At 44.2% G+C, this 21,913-nt stretch overlaps 1 protein-coding gene and 1 long non-coding RNA gene across 6 annotated transcripts in view; one reads left to right on the top strand and one right to left on the bottom strand.

Annotated features, from left to right (window-relative positions):
* LOC147029818 (protein mono-ADP-ribosyltransferase PARP14-like) overlaps nt 1-21,913 on the top strand; it is a 171,760-nt gene that overhangs the window by 85,950 nt on the left and 63,897 nt on the right. For all 5 annotated transcript variants that reach the window (XM_085873173.1, XM_085873171.1, XM_085873175.1 and 2 more), the window contains 2 exons: nt 6,716-6,778; nt 20,486-20,662. In XM_085873173.1, the coding sequence (XP_085729299.1) occupies nt 6,716-6,778; nt 20,486-20,662 (240 nt within the window). The remainder of the gene's footprint in view (nt 1-6,715; nt 6,779-20,485; nt 20,663-21,913) is intronic.
* LOC147029817 (uncharacterized) overlaps nt 6,237-21,913 on the bottom strand; it is a 110,207-nt gene continuing 94,530 nt past the window's right edge. The window contains exon 6 of the long non-coding RNA XR_015056097.1: nt 6,237-6,806. This is a non-coding gene — a long non-coding RNA (uncharacterized LOC147029817). The remainder of the gene's footprint in view (nt 6,807-21,913) is intronic.

The following is a 21,913-nucleotide window of genomic DNA, read 5'->3' as shown; positions in this document are numbered from 1 at the left end:
TATATATATATATATATATATATATATATATATATATATATATATATATATATATATATATATATATATATATATATATATATATATATATATTGATACTGTACATTGTACATTTGTCGATTTTCAATTAATGACCTCCACCGATCGATACCATAAGGGAAGTGTGTGTGTGTGTGTGTGTGTGTGTGTGTGTGTGTGTGTGTGTGTGTGTGTGTGTGTGTGTGTGTGTGTGTGTGTGTGTGTGTGTGTGTGTGTGTGTGTGTGTGTGTGTGTGTGTGTGTGTGCGCGCATAACTAACTCTCTTCTAACCCACATCTCTCTCATTCTCTCACTCTGTCCCATCCTCGTTCTGCCCCTACATAATACAGAACAGCACCCTCCCACACCTCTCTCTCCCCCCTCCTCTCTCTCTCTCTCTCTCTCTCTCTCTCTCTCTCTCTCTCTCTCTCTCTCTCTCTCTCTCTCTCTCTCTCTCTCTCTCTCTCATCCCTTTCTCCCCTCTTCCTTTCTCTCCCTCTCCCCCTAAATACCTCCATTAGCGAAGTGACGGGTTGTATTTGCTAGTATCTATACTAATAAAAGGGTGCGTGTGTGTGTGTGTGTGTGTGTGTGTGTGTGTGTGTGTGTGTGTGTGTGTGTGTGTGTGTGTGTGTGTGTGTGTGTGTGTGTGTGTGTGTGTGTGTGTGTTCGTGTTCTCCATAACTCCAAAACTCTAAAACCTATCAGCCTGAGACTTTGCATGCATACGAAGAAAACTGCAAGGAAGTGCAAGAGTGAAAATAGGGTGTTTGGGTTAATTAAAAACCCCTTTTGAAGATAATAAAATTAAAACGCCCCTTATTTAATTATATCCTTCATCAGGCGCATTCTCCGAGGAGATATGTATATATATATATATATATATATATATATATATATATATATATATATATATATATATATATATATATATATATATATATATATATACAGTATTTATATTTCTTTACATATATGTATATACAGTATATATGTATATATATATATATATATATATATATATATATATATATATATGTATACAGTATATATATTGTTACGGTTGTGGAAATTCACATTACACCATAAAGGGCCCTCAGGTGAGATATCTCTGTAAGTACATGTGTAGTTAGCCCAAACCCGTTGTATAGAGGGTATTATGTGATCCATCCGGGCTGCGACGCTTTGAGTTAGCCATTTTTCTGTTCTATCTTTTATTTCAAACAAACAGCATCTCAACAACTACGCCATCCCCACCACAGCGCCAACCACACTACAGCCATGCCACCTCCACCATCTACGCTACCACATCTTCGCCACTCGCCATTCAGTAGGCCCTGTGCGGTTACGATCTCCGGTCAGGTCAGGTATGGGAGCATGTGCCAGAACAGCGCGTCGCTGCGTCCACTTTCCGCCGGTACTCCAGGGGCCTCCGTTTGGCCATCCCCCAGGCAGATGCCAGGTCCATCCCCATCTCCTTGAAATGATGGTCAACCTGCTGCAACCATGAGGCACGTGGTCGGCCCACTGGCCTCCTCCACTCATGAGACTCCCTCGCTGAGAGAATCTGGTGAGCAGGATCAGCGTCAGGAAAACGAGCCACATGTCCATACAGCCGCAACTGACGCTCACGGACTATGCAGGTAACAAATCTCATCCGAGTCTCTCTCAGCAACCGCTCGTTGGACACAAAATCCGACCAGCGATAGCCAAGGATTCTCCAAAGAGACCTGGTACCAAAGGAATTAAGTCTCCGTCTCAGATCCTTGGTCAGAGTCCAAGTCTCGCACCCATAGAGCAAGACTGGAAGTACCAAGGACCTGAAGACTCGGACTTTCGTCCTCCCGCACAGGTACCGGCAGCGCCACACCCCATGATCCAGTGAATCCATGACTCCCCAGGCCCGACCCAGACGTCTATTGACCTCTGACTCGCAGCCAGCAGAGACATGAATATCACTGCCAAGGTAAGTGAATCTCTCCACGACCTCAACATCCTCACCACAAACAGACACAGACAGGACAGCAGCATCCAAGATGTCACCGAAAGCCTGGATCTTAGTTTTGACCCAAGAAAGACGTAATCCCAACGGCTCCGACTCCTCATTCAGCACCTCGAGGGCCCCCAAGAGGATGTCTAAAGTCTCCGCAAAGATGACTGCATCATCTGCAAAATCAAGGTCCGAGATCTTGACATTCCCAAATGATGCACCGCAACTTGATCTCTCCGACATCCTCCCTAAGATCCAGTCCATACAAGTGCTGAAAAGTGTGGGGGCAAGTACACATCCCTGACGAACTCCAGTAACAACTGGAAATAAGTCAGAGATGGTACCACCACACTTCACAGCACTCTCAGTACCAGAGTAGAGTTCAGACATCAGATCGATCAGTTTTGGTGGCACCCCACGAAGACCAAGAATCCTCCAGAGGACATCCCCATTCACTGAATCGAACGCTTTACAGAGATCAACATAGGCTGCAAGCAGCCCCTGCCGAAACTCTCGTCTGCGTTCGGTGAGGACACGAAGTTCAAGGATACGGTCAATCATTGACCTCTTTGGTGTAAAGCCTGACTGCTCTGGACGCTGGTGCTCAAGCAGATGGTGGCGAACCCTATCAAGAATTATCCGAGCAAAGACCTTGCTCGGCACTGAGAGCAGCGTCACCCCTCGGTAGTTGTTGCAGTCTTGGCGATCACCCTTCCCTTTCCAGAGACGGACAACAAGGCCCCTCTTCCAGTCAGTTGGGATGATGCCTGTGTTCCAGGCAGAGCACAAAACTGCATGCAACGACATGAGTGCAACATTTCCACCAGCCTTGAGAAGTTCGGCATGGATGCCACAGATCCCTGGAGCTTTGCCCCGTTTCAACTGGTTCACCGCAGCCTGTGTTTCCACAAGCGAAGGTGGACCACAGTCGATTCGAGGGTCAGCAACAGGGATTGTAACACCCTTGACGTCCAACTCGAAGCTGGGGGATCAGCCTGGTACAACCGCTCAAAGTAACCGGCCCAGCGGGCCTTCACTTCAGACTCCTCTGTCAAGAGCCTACCACTCTCTGCTCGAACTGCAGTGCTCCGAGGGATGGGCTTGGATGAACGTAATGCGCGAATTCCCCTGTAAGCGGGACGAGAATCACCTGTCCACAGGTGATGCTCTACCCCCTCACAGATTCCTCGCACATAGGCCTCCTTGTCCACCCTCAGTGCACGTACAGTTTTACGCCTCAGCTCCATGAAACAGCTCAGCTCTGCCATTCAGCCTGGCCCTGCGACTCTGGTCAATGGTATCCAGTGTCCCTTGAGAGACAAAATTCTTCTTTGCCCTGCGGTGAGCTCCAAGGCATCCACCGGCAACATCAAGGACGGTGGTCTTGAAGGCGCTCCACAACTCTTCAGGACCCCCCAAAGCACCCAGACCCCCCAAGTGTCCACTCAGCCTTTTCGCAAACTCCTCAGCTACTCTCTCATCCCTGAGCTTGGCAACATCCAGCCTAGGCTGGGATGGTACCATTCTCCAGGATTTAAGGTGCAGCTTTAGAGTTGCTACAACAAGCCTGTGGTCAGTATTGAGGAACTGAGCACTCCGGTAGACCCTGCAGTTCTGGATCATCCTCCAACGACCGTCAATGAGGACATGGTCAATCTCCTTTGCCACACCGCCAGCGTTGGAATACCAAGTCCAGCGATGAGCTTGTGGGCGCTGAAACCATGAACCAGCCACCCTCAGTCCATGACTTCTTGCAAAGTCAAGGAACTTAGTGCTATTCTGGTTCATAGTACCTGACTCATGGGGACCAACACACACCTCATAACCATCCCTATCAGTTCCAGTCGATGCGTTGAAATCCCCCAAGACTAGAAGTGTATCTCATCTGGGGCACTGATCAACCACAGACTCGAGTGTGGCGTAGAATGCATCCTTCACGGCGAGATCACTCGCCTCAGTCGGAGCATAAACAGAGACCAGGGAAATGACACCTAAGGAGTGACGAATCCTTAATCTCATAATACGCTCGTTGACCGGTGTTACCTCAATTATCATTGGGGTCAGCTAATTGGACACAGCTACAGCAACTCCTTGGGTATGGTAACCATCAGAGCGACCAGACCAATAGTAGGTGTAACCACCCACCATTATCTCACCGCAATCCGGTCTCCGAACCTCAGAGAGAGCTGCAATTCCGATGTCCAAACGCTTGAGCTCAGATGATAACAGAGACAGGTGATCATCCTCTCTTAGGGCAAATCCTGCCACCAACCTCCTAATAAGAAGTAACCCAACTGCAGGAGGACGTCCGCAGACACAGTTGGGCACTAGATATGGATGGCCGTTGGCTCACAAGGAGCTCCTCCGCCCTTTGATCTCCAGGAACAAACAAAAACCAACAACGATGCTTGGGGGTTTTCCCGCCTGTTTCTCCCGTCGAAATTCTCCGCGCTCGGTGTGGGGGAGGTGCGATCCGAGCAGGGGTCAAAGGTCATGTAAAGGAGGGGTCTGATTTTGGGGGAATAATGCCCTGGCTCTGAGCCAAGACTGACGGCCCCGGCCCCGCACGGCGCGGGGTGGAGGGGGAGCGAGAGGTCACGCCCCCCTTCGAAAGGCTTCTCCAAGAAGATCGAAGGGAGGCGGGGCCGAAAACGGGGCGGAGCGGTGGGCGGAGCCCCGTGCTACAAAAGGCGGACAGGACGGACCTTGAGGAGTTGTTGGTCGAGGGTTGGTCTTCATGTTGGTCTTCTGGTTCATGGTCGTCTTCTGGTTCGAGTCGCGAGCTTGTTGTTCCTGCCTTGCTTCTTTGATCCGTGCGCGAGCGCGGAAAACAGCGCCGAACAAACCCCGTCCGTTTCCCCAAAACCCCGTCCGTACTGTCGAGCGGACCACACGAGCGACACGCGGCACGAGCTCGCGGACCACGCCGGAGGGGCTCGGAGTTGCGGACGCAAAAGGAGGACTCGACGCGATCAGGGAAGTCGCACTTCCATTTTCTTTTGGGGTTTGGTGTAAATATCTGTGGGTGGCGCCGTCCGTCAAGTAGTATTGTTTTAAGTGTTGCCGTGTGTTCGCGTATTCGGTCGTAGCTCTGCATTGTTGTTGTTTTGAATTGATATATGTGCATTTCTGATTCTGTTGGCTGTATATGTGTGCTCTGTGTCTGTGTGAATAAAGTGCTTGTTTGAACCTGTTCCCCGTTTCGCTGCGTCCTTCCCTTTGTTGAATCTCCATCTTGCTTCACGTAACAGGTTCGTCGTGGGCTTAATACGCCCAATAATTAATCGGAACCTTCGAGGCCGACGATAACACCGCTCGGTTATCCCGATAGCACGGAACGGACCGCTTAAGCGGCCCGTGTCTGGAGTCGACCTGCGGCGAGGTGCGATTGCCCGGTTTGCCATTCGCATGGGTACTTAGGTAGGTCGAGTTTGGCGAACAACCCTATCCCACGCGGGTGGCCGATCGGCACGATCGTGGTGAGGCCGAAAGGCCCACCCGTGACTAGCTCCCGGCGTTAGTCCGAGAGGGTCATGACAGAATTGTCCGTCCGGTGGGTGACGTGCCACGACTCGAGTCACGTGGCCGATTGCACGCCGGCGGGTGCGAATTCGCAACAATATATATATATATATATATATATATATATATATATATATATATATATATATATATATATATATATATATATATATATATATATATATATATATATATATATATATATATATATATATATACATACAGTATTTATATTTTTACGTATACTGTATATGAAAAGCTCCTTCTAACCACTGACTCACTGTTTGATATTAAAGATCAGTACCTTCCAGGTGATGTAGAAAGCTGAAATTTGGCGGGCCGATGGATGTCGAAGCCCGTATACCGGGGGAAATCACATAATCGTTGGAAAGCATCCGTAAATGAAAATATAAATAAATGAAAAATTAAATGAGGTGAGCGACCCGAGACAATGGGGAAGCATGGTTCATACGCTCTTTCACGATGTGTAAGCATAACGTGTGTGTGTGTGTGTGTGTGTAAAAATATATTGTAGGGAGTAAGTGGCAATCGAACTGTGTTCGGAGGGGGGAGGTGGGGAGTGGGGGGTTGGGGGCGGGATGCATGATTACAATTCGGTTAACTATATTTTCACATATTAACAGCTGTTCATAAACACTGCCGGTATTCCATTTGTGAATGATACTTTGCAAAGTTTCCTTGCAGGTTCGGAGAGATTGATTTTATTTTGTCATATGCACGCAACTTTCAGTACGAACAATACGTATGGTCACTTATATTGGGAGACACAAGATGTTAGTGTATTGACTTCAGCATACAGCCATGACAACCAATCCAGTTAGTATAGAGATGAATCTAGCAATCCCCACTTCCTTTTATTCACCATGAGAATGTAAAATGTAGATGTCTCCATGTTTTAATTGTTCTAACTTGGACTTTGCTTAGCATGCAAATTTTACAAGTGGAGAAAATACATGTCGCTGCATCTGTAGTGTGATCTTCATCATTAGTGGGTCAAGCAATCGTGTGGAAAGCCGCAACCCATCACACTGGGCAGCAAATAAATATATTTTGATTTTCACATCTCCCACCCAGTGTATACAAATTTAAATATATGTTGCCAAAACTGATCTTCAGTGATTGGCACATGGAAATGATGAACTTTCATACCGGTTGTCTTTGCAGGTGTTTCAGGAGCCATTTTATCAGCAGCTGGTAATTCTGTTCAGCAGGAGCTGCAAAACTTTGGTAAGTAACAATTGAGAGCATCAATGACCTGTTGAGAGAAATTTAAATTGTGATCAAAGTATCAAGTTCAAACAAAACTAGATCAGGCAAAGAAGGGCTTTTGAACATTTCAGATTCACTTTCTGGAGGCATTGGAACCCAAGATGAGCTGAAGCATATGGCTCTCATAAATTAAGCTGTCTTCCAGATTCTGTCCATTAATTCATAACACACCACTTCCTTATGTCAAACTGTGTCCTATGTTTATTTTTGTTTATTTTTACTTGTTTAGCCTGATATGTACATGCCAGTTCCATTTTCATGTGAACTTCCTACTCATCTTATGTTTACCTCATAGTCCTTTTGACCTTTTTCATGTTTAAAATGGTGGTGGTACTAAACGTCCTTTCACATACAGATAAAATTTGGTAAAAACTATTAAATTACATAACAAATAAATAATGCATGGCATAAATGAAAAACAAAAAACCATATTCATGGGCAAACAATTTGATAGGATGAATGAATGAGTGGATCAGTAGATCAATCAATCAATGGAAAGCACTCGTGTGATAATTCAACAGATAGATATGCAATACATTTCTTAAATGATATGTGCAATACCATGAGAGAAAATATTGCTCAAGTTTGAATGAGATATTATTTATTGGCAGGAATTTGTCTAATAATATCTGGCAATTAATCTTATAGTTTGGTGCCAGAAAAACGAATATTATGTTGAAAAACAAGGGTCTGTCTTTGGGAAAACGAATATCGGTAGCGAATCTCGTATCTTACTTGTGAATTTCATATTTAAATTTAAAACTATCACAAAATTTAGAAGGAAGTAGTTTATTAATGCATTTGTACATGAAAATACAGTGATGCCATCGCACAATTTAAAAATATTTAAATTATGACTATCTGTTTGTGCAAGTTCTTGTAGGTTCTCGAGATATGATCCAAATATATATATATATATATATATATATATATATATATATATATATATATATATATATATATATATATATATATATATATATATATATATAGTTGCGCATTCGCGCCCGCCGGCGTGCGAACGGCCACGTGACTCGAATCGCGGCACGTCACCCACCGGACGGACAATTCTGTCGTGACCCTCTCGGACTAACGCCAGGAGCTAGTCACGGGTGGGCCTTTCGGCCTCACCACGATCGTGCCAATCGGCCACCCGCGTGGGATAGGGTTGTTCGCCAAACTCGACCAACCTAAGTACCCACGTGGATGGTAGACCGAGCGATCGCACCTCGCCGCAGGTCGACTCCGGACACGGGCCGCTTAAGCGATCTGTTCCGTATTATCGGGATAACCGAGCGGTGTTATCGTCGGCCTCGACGGTTCCGATTAATTATCGGGCGTATTAAGCCCACGACGAACCCGTTACGCGAAGCAAGATGGAGATTCAATTAAAGAAAAGACGAAGCGAAACGGGAAAACAGTTCAACATAATGCACATTTATTCCGCAGCACACGGAGAGCACACATATACAGCCAAACAGAATGCACATATATCAAATGCAACAAAAGAAACAATGACGAAGACCGACACACGGCAGCACTTAAACAGTTTTACTTCACCAGACTGGCGCAGACACACATTTACTCAAAAGCAAAGGAAACAAGCCACCCTCATAGGCAAGGGGGCAGACGGGCCCGTAGGCCAATGTGTGCGCGGGACCTGAAGGAGCGGTCAGGCCCGCGAGACCAGGGGGTGGGGGGTCCTACCCGCGTCCTCGTGATGAGCCGCAAATGTGGCTGCGCGGCGGTGCCCCGACTTCGTGCTCCTTCGCGGGTTTCGTTGGCACCGCTTGGAGTGGGGTGGGAACGGGGCCCCCCTTTTGCACTAACTCAGCGCGGAGGAAAGGGGGGGGGGGAATTGTTGATGCCCTGGGGGAAGGAGAATGGTTGGCTGGCTTGGGTCCTGCGACGAGCGATCCCACCGCGACCTCGTCGCCGACCGCCGCCTTCCCTGCCTTGGACCCGAGCTCCTCGGACTCTTCCCCCAATTCTCCTCAGCCGACTGCAGAAACCACCTTCACGCCTTCGCCTCCTGACTCCACTCTCCTCTCCAACCCGACTTGACTGCCTCCGTCTCCCGACTCCACTCTCTGCCACCAAAACTGACTCTTTGCGCAACCACTCTTTTTGCGCAACAACAACTCTGCACAACAACTCTCTTTGCGCAACAACAACTCTGCGTAACAACTCCTCTGCGCAACAACTCTTTTCATTTGCCTTGCGCTCGCCGTTTTATAGGCCGGCAGGAGAAAACAATATGCAAATTTCCGGATCAGGATGACCTCGGGGGCGGGGCCACGCTCGCCCATTGGACGGAGGAAAAGGGGCGTGAATCTCCCCTGATCCTAGAATTTGCATATCTCGATTCCACACAGACGCGCCTGGAGGCGGGGCCAAGCCACCCCGCGCTTCCTGATTGGACGGATCAGAAGTGGGCGTGTAGCATTCCTGATCCGAATTCTCCTCGGAAAGGCCGCTATTTGCAGTCGCGGCTCGGCACGTATCTTGTACGAGCCCAGGACAGCCCGACGCTCGGTGCTCACAGGTGGTGCGGGAATGGCCGCAGAAGGAGAGAGGTGAAGGTGGTGGAGGGTTTATGGTGGTGGTTTGATGGTCATGGTGCGTTTGGGCATGGCATGATGCGATGATGTGGGAGCGAGTTGTGACGGTAAAGGTAGTGGCTGTTGGCGTTGTTGTTGTTGTCTGAGGGTTGGAGCATGGTTGCAGTTGGTGACGATGGCTGGCGTGGTGGTTAAGGTGGTTGCGGTTGAGATGTGGTTGGTTCAAAATAAAGATAGAACAGAAAAACGGCTATCTCAAAGCGTCGCAGCCCGAATGAATCACATTAATTCCCTCTAAACAACGGGTTTGGGCTAACTACACATGTACTTACAGAGATATCTCACCTACGGGACCTGAATGGTGGTTTGCGAATTTCCACAACCGTAACAATATATATATATATATATATATATATATATATATATATATATATATATATATATATATATATATATATATATATATATATATATATATATATATATATATATATATATATATATATATTTAACATTACCAATTTATTTTGGTGCGATTGAAATGTACGGTAATTTAGCCTACCCGGGACTTCCCCAGACGAAATTATTGTATTTCCCCAGACTAAATTATAGTATGAAAGATATTGTCGTGTCCATGCAGGTTAAGTTAATTACCCCAACCCAATTTTCATGGACATGGCGGTTAAGACTGACCTAGACGGATAGCCGAACGGTTCTACTTTGGAGGCGAACACATGATCCTTGCAGATTATAGCGCGCACAGGATGGAGGGCGGCAAAGACGTGTACCAGACGGAAGCACAAGGGTTTATACTCGAACCCACAACGAATAGACAGCCACAACCAATCTTAATAAATAAGGGTTTAATGAACATAAATCAAATGATTATAAAAATAATAATAACCGTTTTTACAGCCATTTTTCCCTGCTGTGCAGGGGTTGGGCTTTTTCTTGAGGCAATTTTTTTTTTTTTTATGGCTGGATGCCCTTTCTGACGCCAACCCGGTTCATATGCTCTTTATTGCTGAGACTCGTTTCTTTCCCTTTCTCTTTCTCTCTCTCTCACATAAATGTACAACTTCGCGATTCAGCTGAACAGCAATGGCCAGCGTCTTGCTCCATCACGCGGGATTCACACAACGTGAACATAAAAATCATGCAGCCTTCTTTGTCATGTTGAGAAGCCAGCAAGCGAGATCCTCCTTCTCCAATGCCTACCTTGCACAACTATCTGCCCTCTCCGATCATACCCCCACTCTCTCACGTCACACCGACCAATCCAAGCCTCGGGGCGTAGCCTGCCGGTTGTTGTTAAAATGTCGTTCCTTTTTATAGCTGGCTTTGTAAATGCAAAAACGTAGGAAAAGGTCATAGGGAGCAATCACATACAAGGAGAAATTAGCCTTAAATCCTACCAAATTAACACAGCACCACTCCCAATGTGGTGGCACATAACAATCTTAAGCTGACAGTTTTCCCTACTTAATTCACATCGAGATATCTCCTGCTCGTCCACGGATCATGTTACACTATACAATCGTACCTTTGCGATGAAATTCCTCCATTTATCCCACAAACATAACAATATGGAAGTACAAGTGAACAACAAAGCAATCCAAGTACAGGTATCCTCCGCTTAACAAAGCGGTTACGTATTTTAGATTTGATGTGATTTTTGAATGTGATTATACTGTTGAAGATTCGGCGGCACTTAACAGCACCGCCGTCTCAGGGGTTATAACGCGGCTAGTTTGGCACAGGTCTCGGGTCACGCATCTCAGATCACGATACCAACGTACACCTGGGTCGTACCAGTTGGGGATATAGACCCCGGCTACAGACTGGGTTTGTCAGAGACCGAGCGAAGTCTGCCAGTCCGTAACCATTTTGGTTTTATATACAAATCGAGCGGATTGTTCCTCAGCGTGGCACGAATAAATTCAAGGCGGCAACTTTCATATAAATCAGCCAGATTTATTGGGGACACATCGGGGAAACACGACACAAGCAAAGCATTCACGACAATGTGATAATTAACCTATAACCCGCTCTTATCTAGGGAACTACGGATATGGGTTTTGAAGGGGGCTATAGCGAAATAAACCTTAGGCATGGCCACATGCAGACAAGACACGGAGTACTTGGTGGTGCCTCATGGACGAGAGGAAAAGTGTCGAATGCACGAATACGGCTCGTGAGAAGCTGATGTCAACGGATTCGAGCGCCCAAGCTCGAGCATGCAGTGTGGCAAAATGGCGACGACGTCCTTTTGTCGCACCGCTCATGCACCAGCCTCGGCACGTCCAGCCCCCGTAAGGTCGACGGCACAAGACAGTCAGATCTATGGTGGGTTCCAGCTGGTTTCTTACAAGTTCCAGTATGTGAATCCAGGCCTGGCCCATACACCAGACTAGGCCAAATCTGGGTGTTGGACTCTGCATGCTGGGTCCTTGGCCGAGGAGGAACAGCCGGCCAAACCACTCTTCACAAAGCAGATCCCCGACTGACCAAACCACTCTTCACAAAGCAGATCCCCGACCGACCAAACCACTCTTCACAAAGCAGATCGCCGACCAACAAAGCAGTTCCTCTCGAAGCAGATCGCCTACCGACACTGGACAGTTCCTCTCGAAGCAAATCGCCGACTGACATTGGGCAGTTCCTCATACAGCAGATCGCAGACAGACCTCAGACAGTTTCTCCCCTTGCCTTTTGGGGCGGGCCTTTCCCACGAAGCAGATCCCAGACTCACACAGCCGTCCCTTCCTTTGCTTTTCGGAGCCGGCCTTTCCAGTCCGCCTCCGGGAACCCGTGATTGGTCCATCATTTGAGATTGCAACAGCTCTCCACCAATGGGTTGCTGGCACGTCTTGACTGACTGTCAGAGTGCCGGGTGGGGGCTAGTTAGAAAGGGGGGGGGAGGAAGAAGAAGAAGAAGGCGCCTCTCGGTACACCACCACTGTATGAACATTGGACAGCCTGTTACACCTACCGACACACATGTAACGTCCGATTACCAAACAACCTGGCTAAACATGCATTTAAGGGGGTATCTGGGCTAATCCTATATTTAAAAATAGCTCCGCAAAGCAGGCGTATCTCCTCAGCCCATGCATTGTAAAAGGAAGCAGTGATATCACGATGATGCAGTCAGTTAGAGCACGTTGGATGTCATATCGAAAATCAATCACACTTCAAGATGGCTACCGTGGTGGCTAGTGAAAATCGCAGCGCACCCATTTTTGAAAGGAACCTTCCTCAACTCAACTCCAACACACACAATGCAAAAATGCATTTAATTGGACAAGCCTAGCCGTTCTCGAAATGGACGAAAACCAATTTCAAGACGACTGCCGTGGCGGCCACACTGAAAATCGCAGTGCACCCATTTTCAAAAGGAACCTTCCTCGACTCAACCCCTACACACCCTGAAAAAATGGATTTAATCGGACAAGGCGTTCTCCTCAAAATCGACGGAAACCAATTTCAAGATGTCTGCCATGGAGGCCACATTGAAAATCGCAGCGTGCCCATTTTCGAAAGGAACCTTCCTTTACTCAACCCCAACATACCCTGCAAAAATGGATTTAATCGGACAAGGCGTTCTCGAAATTGACGGAAGCCAAAAGTTGACAGACAGACGGACGGACGGACACCCGGAAAACGCCTGTGACGACAATTCGGGCTGAGAGGTAATAACCCACTAAGGGCCCATTTCCGCAACAATGCCACTTTGTTATGCGAACCTTCATTATGCAGGTGCTTGTTTTCCATTATTTCTTATGAGAAAATTACACTTCGTTTCTGAACTGTAATTTTTTTCATCCACTAGCGAAGTGCTTGGTATCACGATGGTTTTAATTGCAAGTAACATTATAATATTATTATTTACCAAATAAGTCAGTAACATAATAATAAAGTTAATTTAGTTGTAACAATTACCAAAACGATCTTCATTTCATGTTTGTGGAGGAAATGGTTATTTTTAACCCTTTCATTCTGAAAAGTTAATTATTTGCAAGCTTTCTGAAAAGCTAATCGCCACATTGAAAGGTTAATCTGCCATTGAATAGCTAATCGGCTGGAAAAACTTATCGGCATCACGGAAGTGATGTTGCGCAATCACCAGACACTATGTTGTGGGGATGGCTCCTTCGTTGTTGTGAATGAAGACCTTCATTAAGCGGGGGATAGCCCTAAATGAAACCATTCGTTGTCTCGAATGTTCGTTAAGTGGGGGATAACTGTATTGTATTTGGGAGAAAATAATTCAATCTATAGTATAGATGGTGCCAATATTTTTTGCAACTTTGTTTGTGATTTCCTGAATTGATATTTCCAAGAAGGTATAGAATAAATACATACACCAAGAAGCTTGGTCTCTTCAACTCTCAAAATTGAATCGGTGTTGTTATGGACATTTGCAGTTGTCAAATCAGTCCACTTCACCTTTTTTTACTCGAGACAATATAATTTCATTTATTTGAGTTAACAGACAACCTATTAGCTTTAAAACAATCACATACTTTGAAGAGATTCTCATTTACAACATTAAATGAAGAATCAAAATTTTTATTGAAATACAAAATATTTGTGCCGTTGGCATATAGAAGAAAATAATGCAATTCAGTAGATTTATGAATGTTGTTAACACACAAAATAAACAGTAATGGACCAAGTAAAGAACCTTGTGGAATGCCACAGATAAGTTGCTTAAACCCTGACAGAGAGGATTTATACCTAGTACATTGAAAATGATTGCTAAGATAGGTAGAAAAACAGTCATATGTAACACCCCTGATTCCATAATAGTATAACTCAAATAACAATATTTTATGATTAATAGTGTCAAAAAGCTTTGGACGAGTCAACAAAAACGCCGATGTGTATTCGTATTCCTTTCAAAACTGGGTCACAGTACATGCCTTCCATTCATACATTACTACAAGTTATAACAGAATCACTGAACATTGATTGTAACAAGTTTGTTTACCATAAAGTTTTGTTTTTCGGAGCAGAAGCAACATAAATCTGCATAATCTGATTTCAGATAGATTATAGCTGTAACAGAGACAAAGAAATAATATAAAACAAGATTTCATCACATCCTAATGAGCAGCCATTGCAGTATCCAAAAAAAGTTTCAATAGTGAAAAAAAGGAATACAAGTCTGAAGACGACGATGGTTCACGAGCGGGATTTGACGATGTAGATTGTTTCAGAAGTCAAGGATGAGACAATGTGATAATGTTTGACCAAGTTATAAAAATGATCAACATGATGTGGTACGAGTGACAGGTTATTAGCTGCAAAATGTCGAAAACCCGGTTCGATTCCCACAACTTTGAAAATTTGACCTTTGTGAACTTTAAAGGTCAAAGGTCAAGCATTATGACCTTTGGTGCAAAACTTCCTCTGGAACATTCCAGGAACAATATAACGTCATATAGGCTATATGGCATTTCGCACTCCTCGGATTATCCATACTTTGATGAAATCAGTGTAAAAACAAACTTGAAGGGGGCGCCACGGGCAAAGTGTTCGAGATAGAGCAAAATGGTTTCAAGACTTTAAGTGGGGAATGACCTCAAGATTACCGGTATGCATAAAACATATTGTCATCCTAGCTCTCAAAGTTTGGGCAGTTGTATGATTTTTATGTCAAAATTCGCAATTTTCTAAGTTCTTGACCTTGTGACCTTGACCTTGGGACAAAAATGAAAAATCGAGCTCTGTGGGGCTATGCAGGTGCCATTGGGCTAACCAAATACCGAAACCCCTGTCAGATTCGACAAACCCCCCTAGGAGAAGATGCAAATTGAAATCGGCTACCCCCTAAAAACACGTTTTTTGGGCGTGGCTCCGCCCATAATGGGCGCACTACGCCCATTCTCAGGAAAACACAACTAGATCATGATATAAACCCCCCACCAAAATTTTATCAGGATCGGATCAAAACCCACAGAGCTATGCTCGGGAAAGACAGACAGACAGACAGACAGACAGACAGACAGATGCACAATAACGAATATAGTGGTCACTTATTTTTTTCATGAAAATATTTTTTCATGAACCAATTAACCAAGTAGAGGTACAATCAAAGTACACCGCCCTATGCCAAATAAATAAATAAATAACATATCCTCCAGCGTGCGACATTGCCGGGACATCTTTGGTGCCCGACGATGCCGCCGTGCAGCACATGGAGACAGAATTGGGAGTGAGCGGTGTACAATAATTGACTGATTAATTGATTAATTGAATAATTAAAATAAATAAATAATAATCATAAAATAATTAATTTCTTAATCAATTGGCTAATGGCATACCTAAAGCACCAGTTTCTTCTGAATCTGTAACTTTTTGAAAATGAAGTCATTGTTCGAAAAATTAAATAATTTATCAATTAATTGATGAATGAATAAATCAAAAATACCTTTTTTTTAGCCAAATCACTTGGTCATGTCCAAATATCAGCTTCCGAGCTCAAAAAGTGCCTGAGATATTGCCCAGATGAGAAAGAAAATGAATAATCAATAAATTGAGAATAATCAAGTCATTATTCAATTAACTGATTAATCAAAAAATAAAAATGCTCTTTTTGCCAAAGCACTTGTGTATTGTACCCAAATTTCAGCTTCATAGCTAAAAGGATGGCTGAGATATTGCCCGGACAAACAAACAAACGGAGTGAAAACTGGGTGCGCCCTTTTGGTGCACGTCATCGTGGGCGTCTTCGACGCCCGGCGATGATGTCGTGCAGTGCCTGGAGATGAATAGGGAGTGGTGGTGTACAATTATGGGCAATCAACTTCCTATACAGTAGTAACAATTCCACATGTGGCCATTCGTTCAAAAGCTGCGCTTTGTCAGCAAACAAATTAGATAAAAAAAATTGTTGTGTCCAAGTACCTGTTAACACAGGATTCCTCAGCGCCATGACCTTTCATCCTGAGAGATGGTCCAAATAGTCTTTTATGACACTGTTCAATAATCCTTCTCCAACGTTACCATTCCCCAAGGATCATTCAAATGAGCCAAAACTCTACGGCATATACACAAAAAGCAGATGGCGGAAACACGTTTTCTTTCCTTTTTAAAGTATTTATTTGAAAAGCACAATGCATGGAAGAAAGTAAAGATGTTATAATAAACAGAACAAACTAAGCGAGTCAAAATGACAGAGGAGAATGGGAACTTGTACACAATAGTGAGGAATAAAAGCTCAAATCGTAATCCACTCTCGGCAACACAGAACACACCTGTCCAACATGTTATGAATACAGGGGGACTTCCCTTTGTTTTGGATGTGCAGGGTGGACACACAGAACTCGATGCAGCCCACTTTAAGAATCCAGGAGCTAGACGAGAGCCAGTGACGATGGTGTCCAAAGATTAAGTAAAATAGCTACGAGCAGGGTCAGCAGGATGATTAGCACGAGCAGGATGAGTAGACCTTCAACCAGGCCATGTTGTCGTATTTGTCCTTTTTTCAACGAGTCTTCCTGGTCAACACTTTCCTTCCTCCTCAGTGCTTCTTTCCACTCTGTACAAGTGGAGCTTTCCTGTCTGAGGTCTTTCTTCCCCTCTTGAAAGGCATGGTGACATCAACTTGGATCTCACCCAAAACTTCTGCAGAGCGAACCACAATAATCTCTGCTTCTCAAGCTCCTCCCTCGAACCACTTACTTGACCTCCTTCCACATGGGCCTCTGTTCTGTTCTTCTTGGGTGGAGTTCTCGTCTTCCTCTTGGGTGCAGTTCTCCTCTGGGGTGCCGCCCACATAAAAATAAATGTACATTGCCACTTCTGGTGACAAAATTTCTCTGTTCCATGGCTGGCACACACACTGGCCAGAGAGATTGTAATCGGCCTAGTTGCACACCTGTGACACATGTGCCTCTGTAATGGGAAGTCATCACATAGCCCTGTGCACAAACAAGATGTTTTGCACATGCAAAATTAATTTGGCTACCCTGTATAAATTACAAACGCTGCCTCCTCAGCATCATGTGTAACAAACGACTCACTTTGAAAGGTCCCTGTTTCATGGAAAACCAACCTTCTCAAAACACATGGGCCATGCATGATTCACTAACCACAGTCGAACTATGGATCTCTCCCCCTCCCGTCCCTTCCATGTGACAATATGTTCAATTCACAATATCAGGATCTGATAATCCTGTCAAAAGCTTTAGATAAATCAAAAAAACACTTATGGCACGAGAATTATTTTCAAATTCATCATTAATAGAACCTTGTTCAAATTGTAATGTCCTTATCAATGAAAGAGCAAACAGGACATCAATCTACATACTTCTGCCACAGTGGCTGCTTCATTCCCTTTTCTTGATGTTTGAGGGACAACTGTGTCGATGAGATGGATTCTCATTAATTTGCCATACTGTTTCTGTAGCGTGTATACGTAAGGTGTATGTGGTCTTCTCAAGTACATACCGGGGCGGATCCAGAAAGTTTTTAGGGGGGGGGGTTCACTTAAGGTTAAGATGTTCTCATGTTGTGAAATATATCACCAAGCCTTATTCAATTGAATGTAATCATCGAGGAAAAACCGGTTAATCTATCCAGAGCTCGCAGTGTCCGACCATAAATTTACATTCTCCACAGGAAAATTTAAGAATATCGAGCTACTTGACGAAAAGGCCTCAGGCCTGTCATTAACTGATTGTAAAGAAATGCTGAAGATTTTGGAATCTTTGCGACGGATCTTACAACAACAATGTAAATACACAAAATGCTTCAAATACAGATCAATTAAAATATCAAACGGACAAGCACAAGATGCTGCAAAATGACCCAGAGCACGAAACCTAAACTCACCATTGCGGATCATCACATCATTAATTATAATAATGGATGATGTAGCCACTAAAACTTTGAATGACTTGGTGAAATAGTTCAGGATTGCACTGCGCTTTGCTGTAAGACACGTCCCGAAAATGTTGCCTTTCTCTTCGGAGCCACAACTAAACACTGCGTCGCAGGGATTAATACAGAACCAGCGATGAAAAGTATTGCGGCTTGGATTAATTGCCGAGTGAAAGCAAAAGACGTGTGAGTGCCAATTGTCCAGTGATATCTCGCATCACGATCATGTGACATTGTAAGGGCAGAGGGGAGGGGGGTTCACATGCACCTGGTGACCCCCCCCAACCCCACCCCTCCCCCGGATCCGCCATTGCATACTGATACTGCATCACCTTGAGATGTGATGAGAGGTCTATGCAAATGATAAACTCGGACCCAGTTTTCGTTGATCACTGCTCAGTTTCAAAGATTGATAACACAGCATCGCACTCGAACATCGAGGCAAACCTGGTGATCATAAGGTTGGGTATTGGATGTTGGTTCGATGTGTCATCTGGAGAGACTTCTTGGGAGTCGATGTGCATTGACGAGCAATATGAACACACTTCCTTGTCCATGAATTAGAGATCCATAATGGTGCCATGGACCATGGCAAAGCATTCTCCAATAGCTTAAAATGGGAAGTTCATATATGAGCAGGTTTAGCTTCCTATCAGCTATGAGAATTTGACATCCTTATAAATGAAAGAATGAAGTCAAAATGAAAGAAACATTCTACATACTTCTGCCATGGTGACTGGTTTGTTCCCTTTTCTTAATGTTAGAGGAACAGTTCTGTGCCAATAAGACAAATTCTCATTGATTTACCATGCTGTTTACGGAGGGTATATGTGGTCTTCTCGAGTACATATCGCCTTGCCTTGAGATGTGATGGGAGGTCTGTTATAATGGTAAACGAGGGCCAGGTTTTCATTGATTACTGCCGAGTTTTGAAGGTTGACAACACAGCAACGTGATCAAACATTGAGGAAAATCTGACAATCATCGGGTTGGGACTTGGATGTTCGTCTGTGGTGTCATCTGTCCAAGGTTTCCTGGGCAGTCGATGTACGTTGACCAGCATCATGGATCTCGCTTCCTTGTCTGTGAATCTGAGCTTCATAATGGCATCGTTGACCACAGAAGCAGAATTCTCCGATGGCTTGGTAGGCAGTCCATACATTAGCAGGTTTACATTCCCATTATGCATTTCCATCGTGGTAATGGAGTTCATTAACTTTGCCTCACTTTCCTTGCTCTTCTTGATTATTCTAGGTCTGATCACATCCTCTAGCTTTGCCAGATGGTTCGACGAGTCTATTACAATTTTCTGAAGCTCCCTCAAAGTAATATTTATTACTTTACTTTCCTGCTGCGCAATACCGACATTTATATTCATTACATCGAGTTTCTGCAGCACCTTCTCGGCGAATTTATCAAAGTCACTTTGAAAGGATGCGAGTGCCTCCTTGGTAGCGTTGCCCTGTGTGCCTCCAGGCATGATGTTCTCGGTCTTCGATGTTGGTGCTAGTTTCTTACAACTTCTTAATAAATAAGGCTGTTTCTCATTGCATGAGATGTTCCCCTTCATACTACTCATGTTAGCATATTTAGTAGAATGCAGCTGGATTATCTCGGGAGTCGGAGATCAGAAACGAGGCATTGCATCCATATGACTTGTGAACACCTGGATGCATACATTTGTTGAAGTGTGGGAGTTCTGGGATAGCAAGAAGTGGAACCAGGTGTCACAGGATATCTCAAAAGACCAGACCACTTGCAATCTGCATTTTTGAGCAGCAATTTGTTATTTGTTCAGGGTCCAAGCAATAACTATCTTCATGAAAGATACTTTGTGATTTTTCAATGTTCACCAATTAATGATAGCAGATGGGACACTAACTACAGTATCCATACGAGGGATGTCTATCCACACTTTGTGATGCAATGCCCTGCCTGCGAAGCACCTAACCAGCAATTTATCGCGGGGTCGGGAATTGAACCCAAACTAGACGGCTTAACGGTAAGTGTGCTACCTCTGCCCCATCTTGTTGGATCAATACCAGTGAAGGCATTTTTTTACCCATTTCACAAGGCAAGTATGTTTAAATTGCTTGAGCAAAAGCTAGCTCACTTCATCGAAGGAGGGATTTATTTTGTGGTTGTAAAATATTGCATGTTATTAATCTTAAAGAATCTGAAGAAACAATCCATTTGAATTTTCTGATCCTGCCAGGTAAGCAGAACGATGGCGCTGTGGTGGTAACAGGTCCTGGTGCGATGAATTGCAAGCAAATCATTCATGTGGTTGAAACGAAAGACATGAACACACTCAAGTTAGCCACGATCAAGGTCCTAGAGAATTGTTCCAGCAGATGTTTGCCTTCCGTCTCTTTCCCAGCATTGCTAACAGGTATGCTGTTCTATTACAATTTTTTTTTTTTAAACTTGCACTGTTTATTTCTTTACTTTTATTGTATTAATCATAGTTTAACAAGAATATATAGTATTCTAATTCTATTCACCTGACTGAGTTCATGTAGGCCATAGTTATTTATGTGTTATGGAGGGAACATAATTTCAACATCAGATAAAGAGGTTGATGTCCTTGTGGAAGAAGCTGGCGAATGATGGGAGGGACGGCCGTCTGAAACAAAAATAGGACCACGCGTCCTGAAGCTCACATGGATCAGGAGCGACAGTCACTCAAACCCTCCGCAGCCCCCCTTAAACTCTAATTTTTTTTCTTTTTAATGTCATGGACAAACTTTGATACATCACGGGTGATGAAGATTGTGGTAAAGTTTCATTGAAATCGTGTATGTAGTTTCGGAGAAGAGAGAAAATACCTTTTTTGGGGGGGGGGGGTCAAACATCCCCTCCCCCATTGACCCCTTTAATGAGTGCAGATTTTGATGTAGTCAATAAACTTTGGTACATCACAGGTGATGAAGGTTGTCAAGTTTCATCGAAGTAGTGTTATGTGTGTAGTTTCGGAGAAGAGAGCAAATACTTTTTTTTTAAGGTGGGGGGGGGGTCAAAACCCTCCCCGTAGACCCTCTTGATGAGCGCAGATTTTGATGCCCTCAAAAAATCTTCTTTAGGCATCAGATATGAAGCTTGTGGCCAAGTTTCATCAAAATCCTGAGTTTTGTTCAAGCGATAATGACTGAAGTGTTGATTGATTCACTGACTCACTCACTCATTCACCTTCGGACACTGCTTGATCGCTTAAGTTCACCTGACTAAAGTCCAGGTGAGCTAAAAAAACCACTTCATAGATGTAATTAATCATAGATGAAGCAGCAGCAAGTCCTGATGAGTATTTTGCCAATTCAACACAAAAGAGAGACAACGTGAGAGTCAGAAGAAAAAATAATTCAAGAAACCAGATTAAAATGAGAAAAATAATGCAGGTGACTTTCTTTCCAACAGTGACTAATGCTGTGTTCACACACACAATCTGTATAAGTAATTAAATCCACATCCATTCTCAATATAATTTTTTTATCTGTATTAACATTTTGGCATTCACCTGAAAATGTTTATTGAATACAGATCAGGCTTTCTTGATGTAGCGAACTTGCCTCGGATCTGTCGAGTCCAGGTTCGATATCTTTTCTGACGATAAACTGCCGCACTGGTGCTTCGCAGGCACGGTGTT

This window comes from Eptatretus burgeri, chromosome 3, assembly GCF_056783735.1.
Source record: "Eptatretus burgeri isolate ZD-2024b chromosome 3, Ebu_testis_v1, whole genome shotgun sequence".
NCBI classification, from domain to species: domain Eukaryota; kingdom Metazoa; phylum Chordata; class Myxini; order Myxiniformes; family Myxinidae; genus Eptatretus; species Eptatretus burgeri.
Note: the sequence above shows the minus strand (reverse complement) of the source record. Positions and strands in the feature narration are given on the sequence as shown.